The sequence below is a fragment of the Hakea prostrata genome, chromosome 11 (assembly GCF_041222555.1).
Source record: "Hakea prostrata isolate BN-2017 chromosome 11, UWA_Hpros_2, whole genome shotgun sequence".
Classification (NCBI taxonomy): Eukaryota; Viridiplantae; Streptophyta; class Magnoliopsida; order Proteales; family Proteaceae; genus Hakea; species Hakea prostrata.
In genome coordinates this window covers 15111894-15130857 of record NC_142610.1, presented here as the reverse complement: position 1 = coordinate 15130857, position 18964 = coordinate 15111894, and the positions used below count along the sequence as shown (strand labels likewise).

The 18964-nt window shown below is 39.1% G+C and overlaps 2 protein-coding genes across 2 annotated transcripts; both read right to left on the bottom strand.

Annotated features, from left to right (window-relative positions):
- Positions 1-5993: 5993 nt before the first annotated feature.
- On the bottom strand, positions 5994-9380 carry LOC149000339 (aluminum-activated malate transporter 12-like). The gene is made up of 6 exons (XM_089140955.1): positions 8547-9380; positions 8319-8459; positions 7859-8131; positions 7648-7769; positions 7304-7447; positions 5994-6920 (listed from the first exon to the last, which is right to left on the bottom strand). The coding sequence occupies exons 1-6, from the start codon at positions 8980-8982 to the stop codon at positions 6294-6296; spliced, it is 1743 nt and encodes a 580-aa protein (XP_088997081.1). The 5' UTR covers positions 8983-9380; the 3' UTR covers positions 5994-6293.
- A 3868-nt stretch (positions 9381-13248) lies between these two features.
- LOC149000338 (MND1-interacting protein 1-like) lies at positions 13249-17638 on the bottom strand. The gene is made up of 2 exons (XM_089140698.1): positions 15713-17638; positions 13249-14876 (listed from the first exon to the last, which is right to left on the bottom strand). The coding sequence occupies exons 1-2, from the start codon at positions 17354-17356 to the stop codon at positions 14361-14363; spliced, it is 2160 nt and encodes a 719-aa protein (XP_088996824.1). The 5' UTR covers positions 17357-17638; the 3' UTR covers positions 13249-14360.
- Positions 17639-18964: the final 1326 nt, after the last annotated feature.

The following is an 18964-nucleotide window of genomic DNA, read 5'->3' as shown; positions in this document are numbered from 1 at the left end:
CATATATCCTTCTCTTCTGAAGCTACTCCTTTGTCTCCTCACTTTCTATAAGAATCTTTTAAAGAAGCTACACTGATGGATACTTGAGCATTCCTTTAAGGTCTTCCTTGCCAAAATCACACTTTCTGTGACCTTAAGAAATGTTAATCTAAAGATGTTCTCCCTATATTCTATTCATAATGCCTATTAGTGCTAAAATTTTGGAACAAATACACAACCGCCCTCTGCCACCCCCTCGAAAAAGGAAGGGTTTATCGAATGCAGTGGATAAAAGAATTATTTTATTTCATTTCATTTTCTTTGTAAGTGCTTCAGTATACTTTCTATCCAGATACTGTGGAAAAGTATCCTCATCACAGTAGCTTTATTCTCAATGACAAGTCATGTAAAACAGCGCCAATTTGCAAATTTAAAACAATTCTTACTCAAATAGTTAGATTCATAAATCTCACGGGCAAAATTCGTAAAATAGGAAATACATAGATAATCTATCTACACAGATAATTCTTGTAGTTGTACATAAAATTTATAATCACTGAAAATAGAAAAAGGATATATCCATGCTTACCCAATGATTTCAAGTGCAGTAAATTCATTCAAAATGCAGACTAGGTTTACTGAATATTACTCCTGGTTCATGCTTCAACAACGAAGCGAAAATACTAAGAAAGGAAAACCTTCAGCAGTTCAATAACCCTCGCAATCTGGACTACGGAAACAAATTAAGGAAGGACTCAGACTCAGGCCAACCAGGGCTGGACTTGAATCCACTTCTTCTAAGTTTCCCTACCACCTGCTTTCTTCCACTTCACCTCATGACTACTCTGTTCTTGATTAATCCAAACTCCATATGAGGAAATAGAAGACTGGAACAGTAAGTACAGGAACTTAGATATCCATGTCTCAGTGTTAGGAGGAAATAAAAGCCCAATTAGAGGAATTTACAGTTAGAACCATTAGGTGCTCCATTTCTAGTAAGATTAATCCCTAGGGTGTAGCTCAGTTGGCAAGGGAGGGTACCTATATTGACATGCGCCCTAAGCTTGAATCCCCTTTCCCCCTTGGGGTCAGCCCTACAGCTTCTATGGTTCTCAAAGGATGTGGTGGCAACCTGGAGCATGTATGTGCGGGTGTATGTGCAGGACTGAGTGGAATAGCAATGCCCCTTCCCCCCCTAAAACAAAGCACACATACTCAACCCTCACACCCTCAATCCTTGGAAGCTTTTTTTATGGAAGATTTCCTTTGAAGACAACTGTTTTAGCCTTCTTCAATGGATAATCCAACCGGCTCATCTTCAGCTCAACTCTCTTCAACAGAAAAAGTGAGTCTCTGATGCAAAGCTGAAGAGAATCATACCAGAATAATCAATGAATATGAAATAGTCAAGTAAGAGAAGGGGGAAAAAAGAGAGGGAGAAGAAGAAGCTAATTCCATGAAATCTCCAGAGTGAACTAACTTTAACCCAAGGAAAATAAATAAATAAATAAAAAAGGAGGAAAGCAAGCAAGAAAGTAAGAAAGAATGGTAGCATAGAGAGCATCAAGTGGCCAGGACTCCAAACCGATTCAATAAACAGGCAGAAATTAAGGTTTTAGTAGTTTTAATAGTCTTAAAACAAATTTATCTGCCTAAGATCCACTCTACTTAATATATTATGTACTTCTTGTGACTGGACAAGTCTCTCCAGCCCACCTTTACTGTTTGTAAAATTTGAATTTTAGCTGACCAGTCTAAGCAGTGGAAACTCATGTGCTTAAGATATAATGTATTTCTACAATGCGGAGGGAAACTCATGTGCTCTCCTCAAGACCAAGTTTTTCTCCGATCCATCCCCTCCCCCGATGAAATCATCTCTGCCGTCCGCTCCCACAAAGCCAACCGTGCCCCTGGCCCTGATGGTTTTAGTATGGGATTCTTTCTGTCTACCTGGGATTTCATCGTGAACGACCTAGTCCTTGCCATCCGCAGCTTCTTCTTCAATCCTTCTCAGCTTTCCTCCATTAACCAAACTTTTATTTGTCTCATTCCCAAAAAGCCTGGGGCTTCCTCCCTCACTGATTTTCGCCCCATCTCTCTCTGCAATGTCATTTACAAATTCATCTCAAAGATTCTTGCTAACCGAATTAAGAAGGTCATCCCGTCTCTGGTGAGTTCTAACCAATCTGCATTCATTTCAGGTCGTAGTATCTCGGATAATATTCTCCTCTGTGCTGAAATTGTCCGGGGCTTCGACAGGTCGTCCCACTCTCCGGCCGCTCTCCTGAAAGTTGATCTCCATAAGGCCTTCGATTCTATCCGTTGGGATTTCATTAGCGAGGTCCTTTTTGCTATGAGATTCCCTCCGACTTTTGTCCATTGGATTGAGATTTGCATCTCTTCCCCCCTTTTCTCCATCATCACCAATGGTTCCCCTGCTGGCTATTTCCCTTCAAGAGTGGGAATCCGCCAAGGTTGCCCTCTCTCCCCCTATCTTTTCTCCCTTGCCCTTGAGGTTCTCTCCCGCACCCTTCAATCTAACACGGACCTGCACCTAATCTCTCCCATCCCTAAGTGCAGATCCTCAAATCTTACTCATCTTGCCTTTGCGGACGACCTTATGATATTCTCCAAGGCTGACCACCAATCTATCTCCACCATTGTCTCCTCTCTTTCCTCCTTCGAATCTCTCTCTGGCCTCCGTGTCAATCTCAGCAAATCTACTATTTTCCTCTCTGGAGTCTCGGACTCCACTCGGGCTTCCCTCCTTCAGCTCTCTGGATTTAGCCCTGGCTCCCTCCCGGTGACCTATCTTGGCCTCCCCCTCATCCCTGGTAGGCTCCCCCGCCACCACTGTGCTCCTATGCTTGACCATATTAGGAAAAAGCTTCAACTTTGGAAAGGAAAGCTTTTATCCTTTGCGGGTCGAGTCGTGCTCATCCAATCCGTTCTCCAATCTTCATACCTGTACTGGAGCGGTATTTTCTCTATCCCGAAATCCATTATCCATTCCATGGAATCCCTCTTCGGTGCATTCCTTTGGAAAGGCCAAGAATCTTCTCGATTCCTCCACCCCATCGCTTGGGACTCTGTTTGTCGTCCCAAATCTGAGGGAGGCCTCGGGATCCGCCGCATTCTCGATGTTAATATGGCCTGTCTTTTGAAACTCATTTGGAAGATTGTATCTAAGCAGGACTCTATTTGGGTCTCGTGGGTATACTCTTACCTTCTCAAGCAGGACTCCTTTTGGACAGTTTCATGTCCCTCCAATCCGTCCTGGATTTGGAGGAAGATCCTTCTCCTCCGTCCCCAAGCTCTCACAGCATTTTCAATCCAAATCTCGCTTGGAAATTCCATCCTCTTTTGGCTCGACCCCTGGCATCCGTTGGGCGTTCTCTATTCTCTCCTCGGCCCTCGCACTGTCTATGAGACTCGTATCCCCAAATCGGCCACCCTTGATGCCTTCATTTCCAATGGGTCATGGTCCCCTCTTCCCCACCCTAGTCTAGCTCCTGTTTGGAATGCCCTCCCCCCCATCCTTAGTCAGTCGTGTGACGCCACCATTTGGTCCCCTTCCACCACTAAGTCTTTTACCACAGCCTCTGCCTGGAACCTGCTTCGCCCACACCACGACCATGTCCCTTGGTCCCGGTTGGTTTGGTTCAAAGGTAACATTCCCCGCCATTCCCTTACCCTATGGAGAGCCCTAAACCTTGCCCTTCCTACCCAATCATTCCTTATTAGCCGCCATATCCAAGCCACCCCAAATTGTTCTCTTTGTTGGAACGCTTCAGAGGACATTGACCACCTTTTTTTCTCCTGCCCCCTTTCCCGGTCCCTCTGGATCAGAGCCATTGCATCCATCTGGCCCCGCTCGAGACGTTCTCATGGTTTTGCTCGGGGTTGGTCATGGTTCTTGAGAAATTTTGCTGGTCAAACTATTTGCGATCGCATTGGCAAGTTAGTTTTCAGTGCCACCATCCATCATCTCTGGTGGGAGCGAAACATTAGAAGATGGACTTCCAAATCTCGCTCTATTGACTTGATTTGGAGTGCCATCTACTTTGATGTATCATCTAGAGTGATGTCCATCCCCCATCCCCCGGTGTTTGACTCTCCCAGAAATAGGTTTATTGTTAGCTTCTGGGGTCTCAGCTCTTCCTTTTCCACCCCAGATATAGGTTAACTGTTAGTCTCTGGGGTCTCTGTTCTTTGCTCTTGAGCTCCTTGCTCCTTTTGTGCTTGTATATTGCTAGTTGTTTTTAATATAATTATTTATTCATCCAAAAAAAAAATGTATTTCTACAATTAAATCAAGCTAACTTCAATGCTGGGTACCAATCTCTAAGTTACTTTTTCCCCCTCTACCATAGCTACATGATATACCTAATACAGTGAGTCATAACCTTCAGCATATTTTGCATGACTGAGCTGTTTTCAGATATGAATCCACATCTTTATGCCAGAGTCAGTCTTAATTTGTTTTCCAGGGAACTGCAAAAGTTGTGATGAAGAAGCAATCAGAAATTCAATGATGCTGAAAATTCACAAATTTCAAAACCGCAATGAATAAAACATACTGGATAAATGGCTTGATAAATCTTAAGATCAAACAAATAGGTGATGGATTGCATTCACAGATAGGAATACATACAATATGTTCCATATGCACAACTATAATACATGTTGGATACAGTATCTGAAAAACCTGAATAATTAGTTCAAGAACAATTGTGGTACATAAAAATAGACAAAGCCCAAACTTGCAAAAGCACATCCATTGGTACTTACAGATCTCAAGAGCATACATTCCACCTCAAATTTTAGACTCTCTTAAGTGAAAATTAATCTTGGTTCATGCTTCAAAATTAAATGAAATCCAAAGTACTGGGAAAGGAGAACCTTCAACAACCAATATGAACTAGTAACTCGAGGTAACACATGTAACAAGAAAAATCTCAATCATGGTGTAGCAGGGGCTTCTTGCTGTATAATATAACACAGGCTTGGACTTGAATCCAGTTGTTCCAGCTGAAATTACCACCATCCTCTCTCGTGCTTCACATCATATAAACTGCTTCTGATTGACAAACTCAAACTCCACCATCTTAATTCTGAGGGAAGAAAAGGAGTCAGAAAGTAGAAACCCATAAGTCAAATGAGGAGGGAAGATGGAAAACAAATGAAAACAATGAGCTTTTGCGATTACCCGATTCGTCTCGGAAACCAAAGCTGCATCAACTATCTTATGTCTTTCAAGACAGACCCTAAACAGTTAGTAGCTGCTCTACAGCTGGAGGTAGAGGAGACGGGGTGAAAACAAGAAGCTTTGCCGAGCTTCCATCACACTGGAGTCTTCTGCGTTCGGAAGGCTTTTGGGCTGCCGTCAAACGAAGGTAGGAGCCAATAATGAGTCCAAATGGTTCAATCCTTACATGGCTGCGACGTTTTGTTCGTTCCATTCAGGATTGAATTCCTTGGGATAAGTTTTACTTTCGAAGTCAGAGACGTAAAGGTCTGCCATCGTCTCTTAACTCTTCTCCATCTGGTATGATTTCAGGGTATTATCGGGAAAAAGAAAATGCCCTGGTCCTCAGTTTAATTCATTCACAAAATGGATTCAGTATTCCAAGTGCTTGATGAAATTTCTGACTGGTTTTCTTCAGGATCCTTGGCAGTTCTAAAAGAAAACTAGTGTAGATTGAGTTTGATTTTGATTAGACATGAAAATTGTTTTCAAAACATCTAAAAGGCAATTGTTTCCTACCTTTGGCAATCTCTCCCATCCATAGTAGCTCACTCCTTACCCTTCACAATTTTTCGGCAATGCAATGCGTGACTTTTCCACTGGGTGGAAGCTCAATTCCTGGTGGTTATTTACAGATGGTTTTTGTGTTTATGCATAGATGGAATATACATGCAGGGTTACCGCTGCAATTGGTGCCACAGAGCAGTCAGATTCACCTTTGTTAGTTGTTGGTGTACAGACTCATGAAGGGATCTCAAGTGCCAAAGATATTTATAAATGTTGAACTGAATTACATGAGAATCATGGATAGATTATCCAAAAACTCCTCATGAAGCAAGAGAAAACACAAATGCTTTTCTGGCAATGAGAGTAGTCAAATGATGACTTTGATTTCTGTAATTCAAGTTTATTTGATTAAGAAGTAAGAATGATTCTTTTACAGCAAAATCTAACACTTGTTGGTTCATATTGATATGGGAAGAGCACTATTAACTCTTGCTAACAACTAATTGCTTGGAGATGCAGCACAACTATCTAATGCAGCCATCAAAGAGAACACCATTGATCAGTCCATTATATCAGCAGGACATTGTGGTCGTGAAACTCCAGTTTTCATACTTGGAGTTTTCTCACAAGTGATTATGATTTCCTCTCCGGGTTCCAACTCTTTGAAGCTTGCCAACCTTCCCAATTCTTCAACCTCTTCAATGATAAGATCAAGTTTTGCCACTGCCTCCACTAGCAATGAAGCAAAAGCAGCAAAAGGAAGTGCTTCAGAGAATTCAAGGCTTGTGATAACAATCTTACTCAACTGTGGCCTTAAGCTTTTACGTTCAGACTCCTTGAACTGGTCCCTACACCTTTTGCTTTTCCACTCGAGCAATGCAGAGGTGTCGGTCTTTACAGAGGATAATCTCACCTCTGAGTCCTTGGGCTTCTGATTTGCAGCTGCAGCAGCCATTGCAAGCATGTTGGTTGCCTTGTTATGATCCGAACCAAGGAATAATCGAGGTTGGGATTTGATGGCAATATTGAGGTCTTGCAATGCTTCATGGAGTTGATCAGAAAGTAGCCCTGGAGAGCAACGCCGGTGGTTTTTAATGCTGTCGGCTAGTTCCATGAGCACCTTTGATAGTCCCCTTGCTACTCGGATGGACGGGTCTCTAAAGAGAACTCGAACAGAATGTGGTGTCTGAACATGTTCATCAAACAACATTGAAAGATCCAATTTTTGAGCATGCTAACAAGATATAAACCTATGGAATGAAAATGATGGATCCTTTCAAAATAGATTTACAGAACTCTTACCTACATACAGGTGGAAGAAATGGTTTGCCTACTAACAGATCACTTCTTTCATTATTAGAGAACACATGATTCATTGTGTTAAGAACTCATAATACCCGAATACTACGATTATCCCATATAACTGAATTTGGTTGGTAAGATGAAGAGGAATATGAACTATGAAGGAGACATTGATTATTTGATTGTGATGATGTGCTAACCATACAATATTAGAATCTGAAGTAATCTTGCAATTGAATGACTGATAATGATAAATGGAAGTTTTACCTGAATTTCAGAATGCAAGCATCCATGCAGAGCCACAGCTGTGTACCCAAAATGACGAAGAGCTGCCGCCAGTTTTACATACTGCTGCCATGGATGTCTATAACAGTGTAGGGAATGCCTTGGCTCCCAGCTTGCATATAATGCCTGATCAATTTAAACTGGTTAAATTCTTTTTTTTTTTAAGATGGAAGTCGCATTAGAACTCGTCTCTATCTTAAACATAAATCAATTAACAAATCCCTTTGTCCAAGAGAAAATATCAAAACAATTAAATGATGTTACACACAATTGTTTGAGATTATTTAATTATTATACATGAAATAGCAGAGAATGATATACTTTACCAGTGTCTCATCATTTGACTTGGAGTCCAGAATTGCTTTGTAACTCTTGTATATAGGATCTTCAGGTAGTTTATGTTCAATACCATGACTCTCTGGTTCTTCGAAGTACTCATTAACACAAGCTGCAGAATTCATACACATAAGCTAGTAAGTACATAGAACTGTTAATGACGAGAAATGACAGATGCTATCTGTGTAAGATTTCTCATACCTTCTAATGATCTGGCTAGACCTTCAAGCTTGAGTATAGTGGAATTATGAAGCTCCTCTCCAGACCAATTTGGAAAAATCATTAAACTCATGAAAAGGCAGATACCACAGCCAATCGCAATTGTGTAAAACCGGTCATGTGCCAATGTTAACACATCATGGACACGATAGCTTGAAACAGTTATTAGATTGAATGTTAACAGAAAAATTACAATCCCATATTCATAATTCTTCTTTATATTAGGAAAGAATCTTGCATATGTAGTTGCAGCACCTGTGCAAAAGAAAATAGGAGGAACAGAAGAGCAGAATAGGCTTATGTCAAAACACAGTTCTTAGATGAAATGGAAATAAGGAAACACTTGAAGTGTGTGTGTGTGTGGCTCCTGCTCATCCCAAGTAGCAGTAGTTGATCATGGGTTTACTAATGGAAGTTGACAAGCAGAGGACTAGAAAATTACCTATCAGAAACACTGCAGCTCCGATGAAAATAGCACGACAGATATTACCGGTCTTGTCTGCCACAATTTCAATCAGAAAGGCCAGCAAGCCTGCTGCTAGAGTACCAAGCCCTCTATTCAATCCTTTACAAAGAGTAGCTCCTACATGAACAGAAAAGATTAGATTCTTTCTATGCCTAAAAGTAAAACAACAGAACCACATAATCAAACAAATTCATCAATTCATACCTGCAGTGAACTCAAGCACCACAACCACAGTCATAAGAGCCCAAATTGCATTTGTTCCAATTCCTTCAAACAGTGGCTCCAAAAGATACAACAGAGAGACCAATGTCAATGACAACCCAACTTTCAGTGAATGAATCACCCTTCTTGGGTCTTCTTTTCCAACATTCAATGTTGTTTTCCACACTAACCCAGGGAATCTTCTTATCTTCCTCAACAAAATCACCACCTTTGCCATCTTCACTGGTACAACATTACCTTCCCCAGAAACTTGATTCCCGGACATCTCCATGCCTAAAGACCAAAAGACTTGAAAACAATATATACAATTTCTTGACTGGCCTAAACAATGGAAATGTATATAGTTACAAGTAGTACTGAGGATATCAGCATACAAGATCGATTCTTCTGCAACATGCACAGGAAAAAATCTAAACATAAAATATATAAAAAATGGTCAGATTTTAAACAATGAATCCGGGTGGGAAGGGTGTGACCAGCTGGTCTCATTCAGCCATTAATGGCAAAAGATTTATTGACCTAGATCAAAGTTAGGAGATTCTGGAATCAAACCCAAAATCTTTTTCCCCCCTTCACCTTCATAAGGGCAAGCGTGTAAGTTGATTGCTTTATAGGGCAACTTCAGGTGAGAGTTGAGACTGAGACCCTGTGATGTGGTAGTTTCTTCATTCACATGTAGCCCATTAAAGTAAATAAAAGCTCTGTTGCTTTCATGCTTTGATGCTTTCATGTGTGAACTGTCAACCCAATTCAGCAAACTGTGAAATGGGAGCAGTAAACAAATGAAAGACATGGAGAAGACAAATAGACAATGACACATTGGAAGGTTTTATAACATGCTGTGATATCTTCCCAAATTGTTGTAAGCTTGAGGAATATTGAGAGGGGAAGGTGGGAACCAGTTAGCAGTTAAACTCACAATTGGTGAACTAGGGCTATTCCGCTACACAAAGAAATCACGAGTGAAGCATTGACTTTTGAATGTCTTATAGTTGAGAAGGACAAGAAGCAGTGGGGACGGTTAACAACCCTAGCATCATTTCACATGAACCACTGAAGTCCATGGGCTCTCTCTCTCTCTCTCTCTCTCTCGTGTATTCTCAACGCCTCAGAGTGAGGATCATAGTTTGCCAGGTGGTTGATCTCTAGGATTGACAGGTGGAATAAAACTTGTGTAGTTTCTTTTCCATTCACCAAAGGCTTAGCTCACCAACTTCCCAACATTGAACTACCCTAAGCCTGACCAATCCTCTACGGATGTCCTATCCATGGTGTCAAGCAACTACGAGCAGATCACAGGCATCGATGCATGTCTTGCCTAGACATAAAGGATCTACGAGAATGCAACTATGGGTTTGATTGGTAGGTTTGTATCGTCATCTGGTATCAATGAAGATACTAACCGGTACGATACGAAATGATACCGATCCAATGGTACAGACCAAGTGCAAATGTTATTGAAACCGAATCCATTGAGAAATTTAGGAGACTGATACAAGGCGATGCAGATTGATAGTATATTCGTGTCGGCCGAGCCCATTGCTGACCCGAAACAAGTAACAGTCCACTCTCCCAAAGGCCAACCCTTTCCAAAGGTAAACCTCCAATCGGATCATCACCCCGGCCTTTGTGCTCCCACGGTTTTTCCATCCAAATGGTGGGCCCCACTCTGAAATATTAAAACCTCCTTCCCCCCCGCCCCCTGTTTTTGTGTGTCGTGCCGTGCTCTCTTTTGTGCTCTCTGCGTCGCTGTCGGCTCACCTCCCCTCTCCCGGCCGTTGCCTTTTTTTTGGCTTGTCGCTTATCGACTCAACTTGGTTGAATCCTCCCTGCCTGATTTCGCGTGGGCTGCGACTTGGCTGCTGTTCTCTTGGGCTCAGATTTTGGTCCCGGGTGGGCTCTGGATTAGCTTTTATCATGCTAAATCCATCCTATTGATTTTTTAGCTTTAATTTTGGCTTTGATCTCAACGGACATGAAATCAACTCACTGAGATTGAGAAGGAATTGTTGTTAAAATGTTACTTTATTTTAGAGTTAATGCCATCTATATTTGTATTTTTCTTTTATGTCCTAAAAAATTTATTAGGGTTAGAATCAAGAACATGGCCAATCTAGTCCTAACTGCTCTAGGTAGGAACAATCCGGGCAGAATTGTGCTTGGCATGACATGTTAGGGTTCAAGATTAGAGACATGAACTTTAGACCCTGAATCAGGGGCAGGACAGGAATCGACTTAGCTAAAAGCATTCAAAGTTAATATTAAAATTTGAAAAATCCAACCCAACCTATCTCTGTTGCAACCGTATCAATGAAATTATGAGACTCTTAGTAAGCTAAGGGGCTCTTAAATGGGTCATCTAGGGGTGTCAATGTGTAAACTCGAACCGTTAAAATCTAAGCCAAACCACAGCTTGATCCTGCTCAAACCGAATCTTAATGGATTGTGTTTGGGCTGAGAGAGGCAAAGCCCCAACGGATTGGATTGGTTTCGGCCAACCCACGTATGGCCCATTAGCCCGTTAGTTCTATTAAAATATAGGTTTGGAGATGTTTTAGTAAACTAGTTCTATAAGTCCATTATTATTATTTTTTTAATTTTTAATTTTTTTGAGAAGAGGTTGTTTCTTAGTTTTCTACTAAGACATAGTTATAATGAATCAAAGATAGATTTTTCTTTTCAATAGCAACCACAATTATAAAGCATCTGTGTATTCAATTTGGAGCGCTTCAGTTCTCTAATGTATTTCATGTTTAACTTACATCATGTGTCATCAAAATACATTTTGCTTCAAATACTTTCCATTTTCTGTCCAAAATTTATTGTTGAGGGTGAATAATAATATTTTGTAATGGTCTCAAAGTTGTCCTAACCCGAATCCAAACAGTTAGCCAATCCAACGCAAATCGAAACTGAACTAAAACCGTTATTTTACAAATGGACTATATTTGAACTTGGTGTTTTTAAGCCCAAAACCATTAAAGCCAAACTGAAATCTCCCCAAGCTGCACCATTAACACTCTTAGGGTCATCAAAAGTCTTTTTACGGATTATATTTTGATAAAATTCGTGTATAGGACATTACTTGGGACCCGTTTGATAAATCACCAAGTGTTTCTGCTTCAAGAAATATCAAAATCAATTTTAAGTCTTTTTATAAGCAGAAACACTTTTTATGCGTTTGATAAAACTTGCTTCTAAAGGTAAAAACAATAGCTGTAGACGTTTGATAAAATCTGTTTCTTGAAACGAATTTCAAAATTTTAACAAGATTTACGAAATCTGCCATTTCTATGTTTAGAGTGTTGAATTTCATAAATAATCCTAAAATTGTTCACTTACTCCTAACCTGCTCTCTATTGTTGCTTTGAGAAATACACAATAACAAATAGTCGTTGGGTTGAAAGTGTTTCTCAAATAAAATTTTTCATTAATTTCAACTTATATTACCAAAATCATGCAAAACAAAACAACTTTCAGCCATTTTTTATGCTTCTCGAAGCAAAGAACACCCACACCCAAAACTGTTTTTCGGTGGATTATAAATGGGTCCTAAGTCTTCATGGCGAACACTATTCTACCTACATGGCCAAAATTTATCGATCAAAAGCTGTCCAATCTTCTCTTGTTTCATGTTTCTCTATCAAGAAGAGTTCCACTTCATGTGATGCGGCAACGAATACAACATTACTTCCCCGTGATAGACTAGTTGGATGTCCAAAAGATATGAAACCCCTTTCATTTCTCATTTCTTCCCTGGAAATGTTAGAAATCACATTCCTGATTCAATTCTTTCTCTGTTTTGGTAGAAATTTACGTGACTCAAATGATTCTATGGAACCATAAGCGCAAGATCTCAATTAGGAGAGGGTTTGGTCACCTAAAAATGAAGGGGGAAAAAAGAAAAAAGAGAGGAAGAAGAAGAAGAAGAAAAAGATACCTCTGCATGAATGAAGCCTTGCCCAGATCAGGTCTGGGTCTGCTTCAGTGAATGTTGATTTTCTGTTTTTGGCTGATTTATGTGAAACTCATGGAGTTAAGAGGAGCAAAATGAACCAGAGCTGATCAAAATATGAAGTTTAGTTAGTGCTGAGAAGTGTTGAAAAGTGTATCTCATGATCAGCATTCAGCATATACACAACAACTAGCCCCAACCAACAAAAAAATCTGCCATAAATAAACCCTATGACTCAACTTCAATTATCTAAGTTTGCTACAATGGGCTGAGCTTTGATATTGACAATTCTAGATTATGTATCCCTGACTCCACAACCAATGGTTCTCAGCAACAGACAGCCTCAGATCCCTGAAAGCCTTCAGGCCTAGCTATTGGCAGTCACTCTAATGGAAGAACCCCATTTATATTCATCAAAATTTTCAGATCAGTTGCCACCATTGCAAATGGTCCAAACACTCCAAACACTAATGAAGTTCTATCATCTGACTGAAAAGTCTTTTCAAAATATTTTCCACAATGAAGCATGCAACCACTAGGGACACTGAGTATACTGGGTAAAGAGGCAGTCTCTCTCTTAGAATGCTGAAAAGCACACTGCACATAATTGAGGTCTTAAAATGGAAAACTGATGACACTTAACAATCTCAATGGTTCTTTGAAAAATCCCATTTAAAAGCCAACATGCTAAACTAATAAGGCCAGGTAGATTTTCAGGTCAGTAAGGAACTAGAAAAGAAACCAAGACAATTGATCCCAGGCTGAACTTGGGTATGTTCACCTTAACCAGGTAGAGATTTTTCAAATATTTGCAATCCATGGCATACATTATGCAGAATGTTTGAATACCGTTACCTTCCTTCAGTCCAATGGAGTGTCATATCGAACAGCCAGAGTGCAAATGCTACTGTTCAATGGTGGCACAACACACCATCAAGCCTTGTTTTACAAAAGATTGGTTCTACCTTGTCCTGATTGGATTTCCTCTTTTACTGTTTTAGAGTGGAAACTAGAAGTTCTCTCTTAACTGCCATCAAACACCCCCCCCCCACACACACACAAAAAAAAAAAAAAAACCAAAAACACGGATATATGCATAGGAAAAGAGAAAAAGAACAGCAAAGCATTAGCTTTGGGTGAGTAATCCAGAGTCTTAGGTTACTCTGCTTAGTATAGAAGACTACCTATGGCAGAGAAGTGGACAGTATCACTGCTGTGTCATGAATCAAAAACATATCAATACTCAATAGTAACTCGAAGATCCAAATTTGTTTTAGTTTTTTACTGACAGGAGGGGGGAAATAAAATTGGATTATGACACACCAAAATGAATGTTTGATTTCATCCAATGTTGTATTTTGAAAAGAATAGATTATGTATATGTCACAGAGCCTGATAATTCTAGCATTAAATCATTAAATATTCAACTAGACATGCAAAATAACAAGAAACATTGAGCATATACGCAAACTAGACCACTGTATTCAATAGGCAACAGGCATTGAACATTAAAAACTAACAACAATTTGATATAACTGTTCTTTCAACATTATCTAGTATATGGAAAACAACAAATACAGTTGTAATAGGCCTTTTCTTAGATCCTATTTTTGTAAATCATCTCACATGATCAACTTTATTCACCAAGTATTATGCACTCCTTGTAAGGAAAATCAAAGAACAGTCCGGGAGAGAATCTATCCTTTATTGAAGCTAATGAGGCTGACACACCTGGATATATTCTAGGGTGCAAGTACAAACAAAGCCAGCACCTCCAGCAGCAAGAAAGTAAGTATATTTTTAATCCACTAAAGCTTGTTTTCAGCACTTCTTCACTGAAACTAGGAGCTTGCACCATAAACACGGATTCTCTGTTCAATTTGAACACGGCAACATGGACAAGTAGCTTTGCTTTTCTTGATATATTCCTCATTGCAATTGGCACACAGTACTTGATGAGCACATGGCAAGAAAACAACTGAAACTTCGTCCTTCTCACAAATTAGGCACTCCCTATGAAAGCTATCCTCTTTGTCTGAAGAATCTTGCAATTTTTTAAGTTCTTGAAGCATTTTTGCACTTGTTTCTTTCTGGTACTTGTTTGTTTCATCCCCTGTGCACAAGCTATTTGATGAGCAATTAATCTGGGTAGATACTGCTGATGCTTTGAGGCGAGAGAGTTCTTGTTCTAGTCTTTGGATATCATCCTTATGGCGCTGGAAGTCAATCTCTATTTTGCGTTGTAAGGCTTCCCGCTTTCTTTTGATGCTTAACTCAGCTGCATCCTTGGATCTCCTTTCCTCCTCTGCCTGAGAAATGGCCAGCTCTTTCGCCTTCAACTCTTGCCTCCACTTCCACTGTAATAAGGAGATTCCAAAATATGAAAGGCTATCTTGGTTCAACAAAATTGTTACAAGGAATAAAATTGAAACCAGCTTCCACTACCAAAGAAAATCAATAGAAGAAACATCCAATGACCAGCAAGTCATAAGATTTGACAAGAACTATATAAAGGACAACTAGTGCACCAATCTAATTGCACTAACTTTTGAATGCTGGAAGAAAATAAAATTCAGCCCACATAAAAAAGGAATTAAGTCTATAAGCCTAGAATACCTATTATTAAATCATGTGATCATTCAATCTTTCAGATGTAGGAATTATAGGCAACTAAAAATAGGCAGGAATATTCTTGTAACCTCCACAGGTTTCACACACACACACAGAGACATTGTATTGTGCCACTGTAAACCACATTTAGAAAGAAAAGAATCATGTTTATTATTAGGCTGGCGGTCCAAGGCACTGGTGATATTGACTTAATTGTATCATGTGGTGTACATTGGTAATAGATTATCAAATATCAAGTTGAACATTGATATGATATTGAATCACCAAGTTAGAGTTTGATCTGCAGAATTCTAATTCTAATTCTAATTCAATATAAGTTTCTCCTCTAAGAAAATAGATATGGTATCTGTCAATTGAATGATCACACCAATAAGTACCTATAAAATAGAAAATATGATGTGTGTTCAATGAACCATAAGGGGTCATAAGCCTCAAGTGTATATATAGCTCGGAACTCATATTCACTTGGTTGCATCATCAGTACTTGTTTTATGGTATACTTGAATCTGACTAAGGACAGAAAAGAAAAGTAACCAAAATAACAGAAGTCTGTTTAACTCACATCAGTTTCTTTCTGACTCCCTTTGATCAAATTCAACTGTTGCTGTAACTGGGAAATCTTCTGGTTCTCCTCAGCAAGTTCCTCCTGCAACTTAGCCTTCTGTTTCTCCCAAGCCAGAAGCCTCTTAAGACACTTTTTCTCCCTTTTTGCAACCTCCAAACAGGTTTTGACCGACTCTGAAGCACTCAACTTGGAAGCTTCCATCTCTGCCCTGATCTCAGCATTCTCATTTTCAAGTCGTCTCACAGCTGCATTTGCACGATCAACTTGGCCGCTTGCTTTCCTAAGGGCATTCTCCATCTCTGAGAGCCTCTTCATGGTAGTGTCCTCAAGAGCTTGTTTACCCTTCTTCAAACGGTGGGTTTCCTCCCTCTCCATCCTCAACATTTTGAGTTCCATGAGATCATTGCCGAGCTTTCTAGCAGCTTGCATTGCTTTTTGGTGGGCCCAGTCTTTCCTCTCCTTCACTTGTCCCTCAAGCTCCCTAATCTGATTGACTAAATTCATGATCACCTCATTCTTCGGATCAACTGATCCACCATCTGACTTATCATCAAGGCTCAAGTTACTCAAGCTACTCAACACAGAGCTTACCACATCTGAGTTCTGCAAATCTTCAGGCTCCTCATGGGATCCAGATAGGACTTCAGGTCCAGAATCAATCCCAGTGAGTTGTTCTCCATTTGACAAATAGCTAGGACAAGACTGTGATTGCACCTGAGTTTGTACCACAGTTGCTTTAGTGTTAGCCCGGAATCCCGCAGCGAACATTGCAACATTTCTTTTCAAAAGAGACTTCATCGAAGGGGGTAGATTAAACCTTTCCGGACACTCAATGTCTTTTGTCAATGTAGTTCCGAAACATGAAGAGAATCCCCCATAAACAGGAACATCACAAGGTCCTCCACCTCCATAGCCCCAACCTCCATGAAATTTACAGAGCCCAGGGGCAATCCCAATGTTGTTGCCATTTACAGTTTCAGCACCACCAATGGTAGGACTACTACCAGCAGTAGAGGTAGGCAGAACTGGGATCTCCATGGTAGTAGCCCGGCCAAAATGTAGATCACTCATGAGAAGACACCACATAGCATCTCCTTTACTCAATTGCGGTCTAACCTGCTGAAGCAGGCACACCATACCTGCCAAAGAGTACTCTTCAAGTCTCCTCAAATCCACAAAAACCGGTTCAGGTTCATTTGAATTCCCATTATTACTGCTACAGCTGCTATTCAGATAAGCAACCGAGTTTTGGAGGATGTTGGTTAGAGCATCCATGCTACCATAGCAGTGCCCATTACGAAGGATTGCTTTCAAGGCAACATCTTCGTCATACCCAAGGCCAACTAGTTTTGCAATTGCTTCATTATACAAGAATTCCAGATTCTTTAACAGTAGTTCTTCTAACTGGTCTTCAGTACAGTAACCCCAACCACACTCATCGTAATTTGAGTTAGGATTAAAATTAGGACTGTTTTGGTTTTCACCGTCATCAGAGAGCCGATGATCAGGTAGTTTTAGGCCAAATTCATGCAAAGTAGCGGCAAACCCAGCTCTGTCCTGGTGTTGGGTATCGATGTCAAATTTCATCGATCGAGGTTTCCGACTGCTTCCGAGATGCTTTTCTCTTACAGTACAGCCCATATTTAAGGAATAATCAAGATATAGTGATGAAAAACACAAAACTAACAAATGAAGAACCCTAACAAGAACAAGTGATTGAAATTGAAGATCGGATAAGTTGGAACCAATCGTCCATCAAAATGGATTGGATAGAAATGAAATAAATCGAAATTTTTAGATGGGATGAGAGAAATCTCACCGATTGGATGAGAAATTCGTTCTTCGCTTCTTCGGTCTGAGTTGCAGAGAGATCGAGTCTCACTGGTCCAACACCAGAAAAGAAAAATTTTAGAGAGAGAACCAGACAGAGACCGAAAAAGGCTGACAATATATATAAGGGTGGAGGAGCTCCTTGATTTATAAATTACCAAATAATAAATAATAAAAAAAATCTCAAAAATCTTTTTTTTTTTTTGAGGGTTTTTATTGAGGTGTAACACCAAGGATGGAGAGAATAACAAATGAAAAATCTTTTGCATGGGTAAGATTTGATTCTTTTATCTTCTCAATAACTTTTATCCTTTATTTCTTCCGTGTTCGAATCACATTGATGTTTCGATGATTGAAATGTTTCAGATGAATGAATTACAATGTAACAATTTATATGATTTCGATATATATTGGATAAGAAATTCTATGATCATTTTTCATGGAAATTGTTTTAACATGATGAAAAATGAGGACTTTTCTCTCTATTTAGTCAAATCATTTGATTAATATGTGATTAATGAATTTCATAAACTTGGTGGGGGATAAAAGTAAAAGAAAAATCGTTTGCAATGGTAAGATCGGATTCTTATCTCATCATAATTCTCGTCCTTTATTTTCAATGTCCGAATCATATTGATGTTTCAATAACTAAAGTGCTTGGACAAAAGAAACACGATAGTTGGTACAGTTTTATAATTAATGTAATTTGAAGAAATTCTATGACTTTCAATAGAAAATTTTGAAAATTTAGGTATGGAAAAATGAACATTTTTCTCTTTTTCTACTCAAATCATTGGATTAATGTGTCACAAAGAGATATAAAATCATGCATCATGTATTTTACAAACTAAATGACTAAAAGAATTCATATCATTTAAAATAGAAGAATTTAAATTATTAAATAAAATTTTTATTTTAATTTAATGAAAAAGCTGACTTTATTAAATAAAGATTTAGAGAATATAACATTAGTGATCAGTTACCACTTAAGATCATTATAATACATGCTAGACAATTGTCAATTTTTCCTCTTGAGGTATGTGTAATTTTATAAAATTATATGTATCAATTATGCTTTTTTTTTTTTTTTTGAAATAACTAATATTGAAATCTAACTTATTGAAATTCTAATTTGGTTCACTAAATGCTTTTATGGTTAAGATAAATTTATTTTATTAAAATAATTATTTTTAATTACTTTAAAATTGGAGATTAGTTGAAGCAAAGGGAGAGGGAGGAGGATCAAGACAAAACCAATTTTTAAAATCAAGACAAAAAAATTTCAAAATATTTTTATTCAAATAAATATTATTTTGTTTTTTTGGTAAAACAATAGTTTTATTCAAAGTAGGTAGGGGGACATAGCTCCACCAACCACTCGGTAGAAATCAACCATTCTTTCGGGCCAACCCAAAATGA

Bases quoted from the DNA above. Each gene is read 5' to 3' on its own strand.
- LOC149000339 (XM_089140955.1), bottom strand. From the start codon at position 8,982: ATGTTTAGATTTTTTCCTGTGCATGTTGCAGAAGAATCGATCTTGTAT. The intron at 8,132-8,318 runs GTAATTTTCTAG...TCTTTTGCACAG, and splicing joins AGCTGCAGTGTTTCTGATAG to GTGCTGCAACTACATATGCA. The intron at 7,448-7,647 runs GTAAAGTATATC...TAAATTGATCAG, and splicing joins AGTCAAATGATGAGACACTG to GCATTATATGCAAGCTGGGA.
- LOC149000338 (XM_089140698.1), bottom strand. From the start codon at position 17,356: ATGGGCTGTACTGTAAGAGAAAAGCATCTCGGAAGCAGTCGGAAACCT. The intron at 14,877-15,712 runs GTGAGTTAAACA...TCCTTATTACAG, and splicing joins GGAGTCAGAAAGAAACTGAT to TGGAAGTGGAGGCAAGAGTT.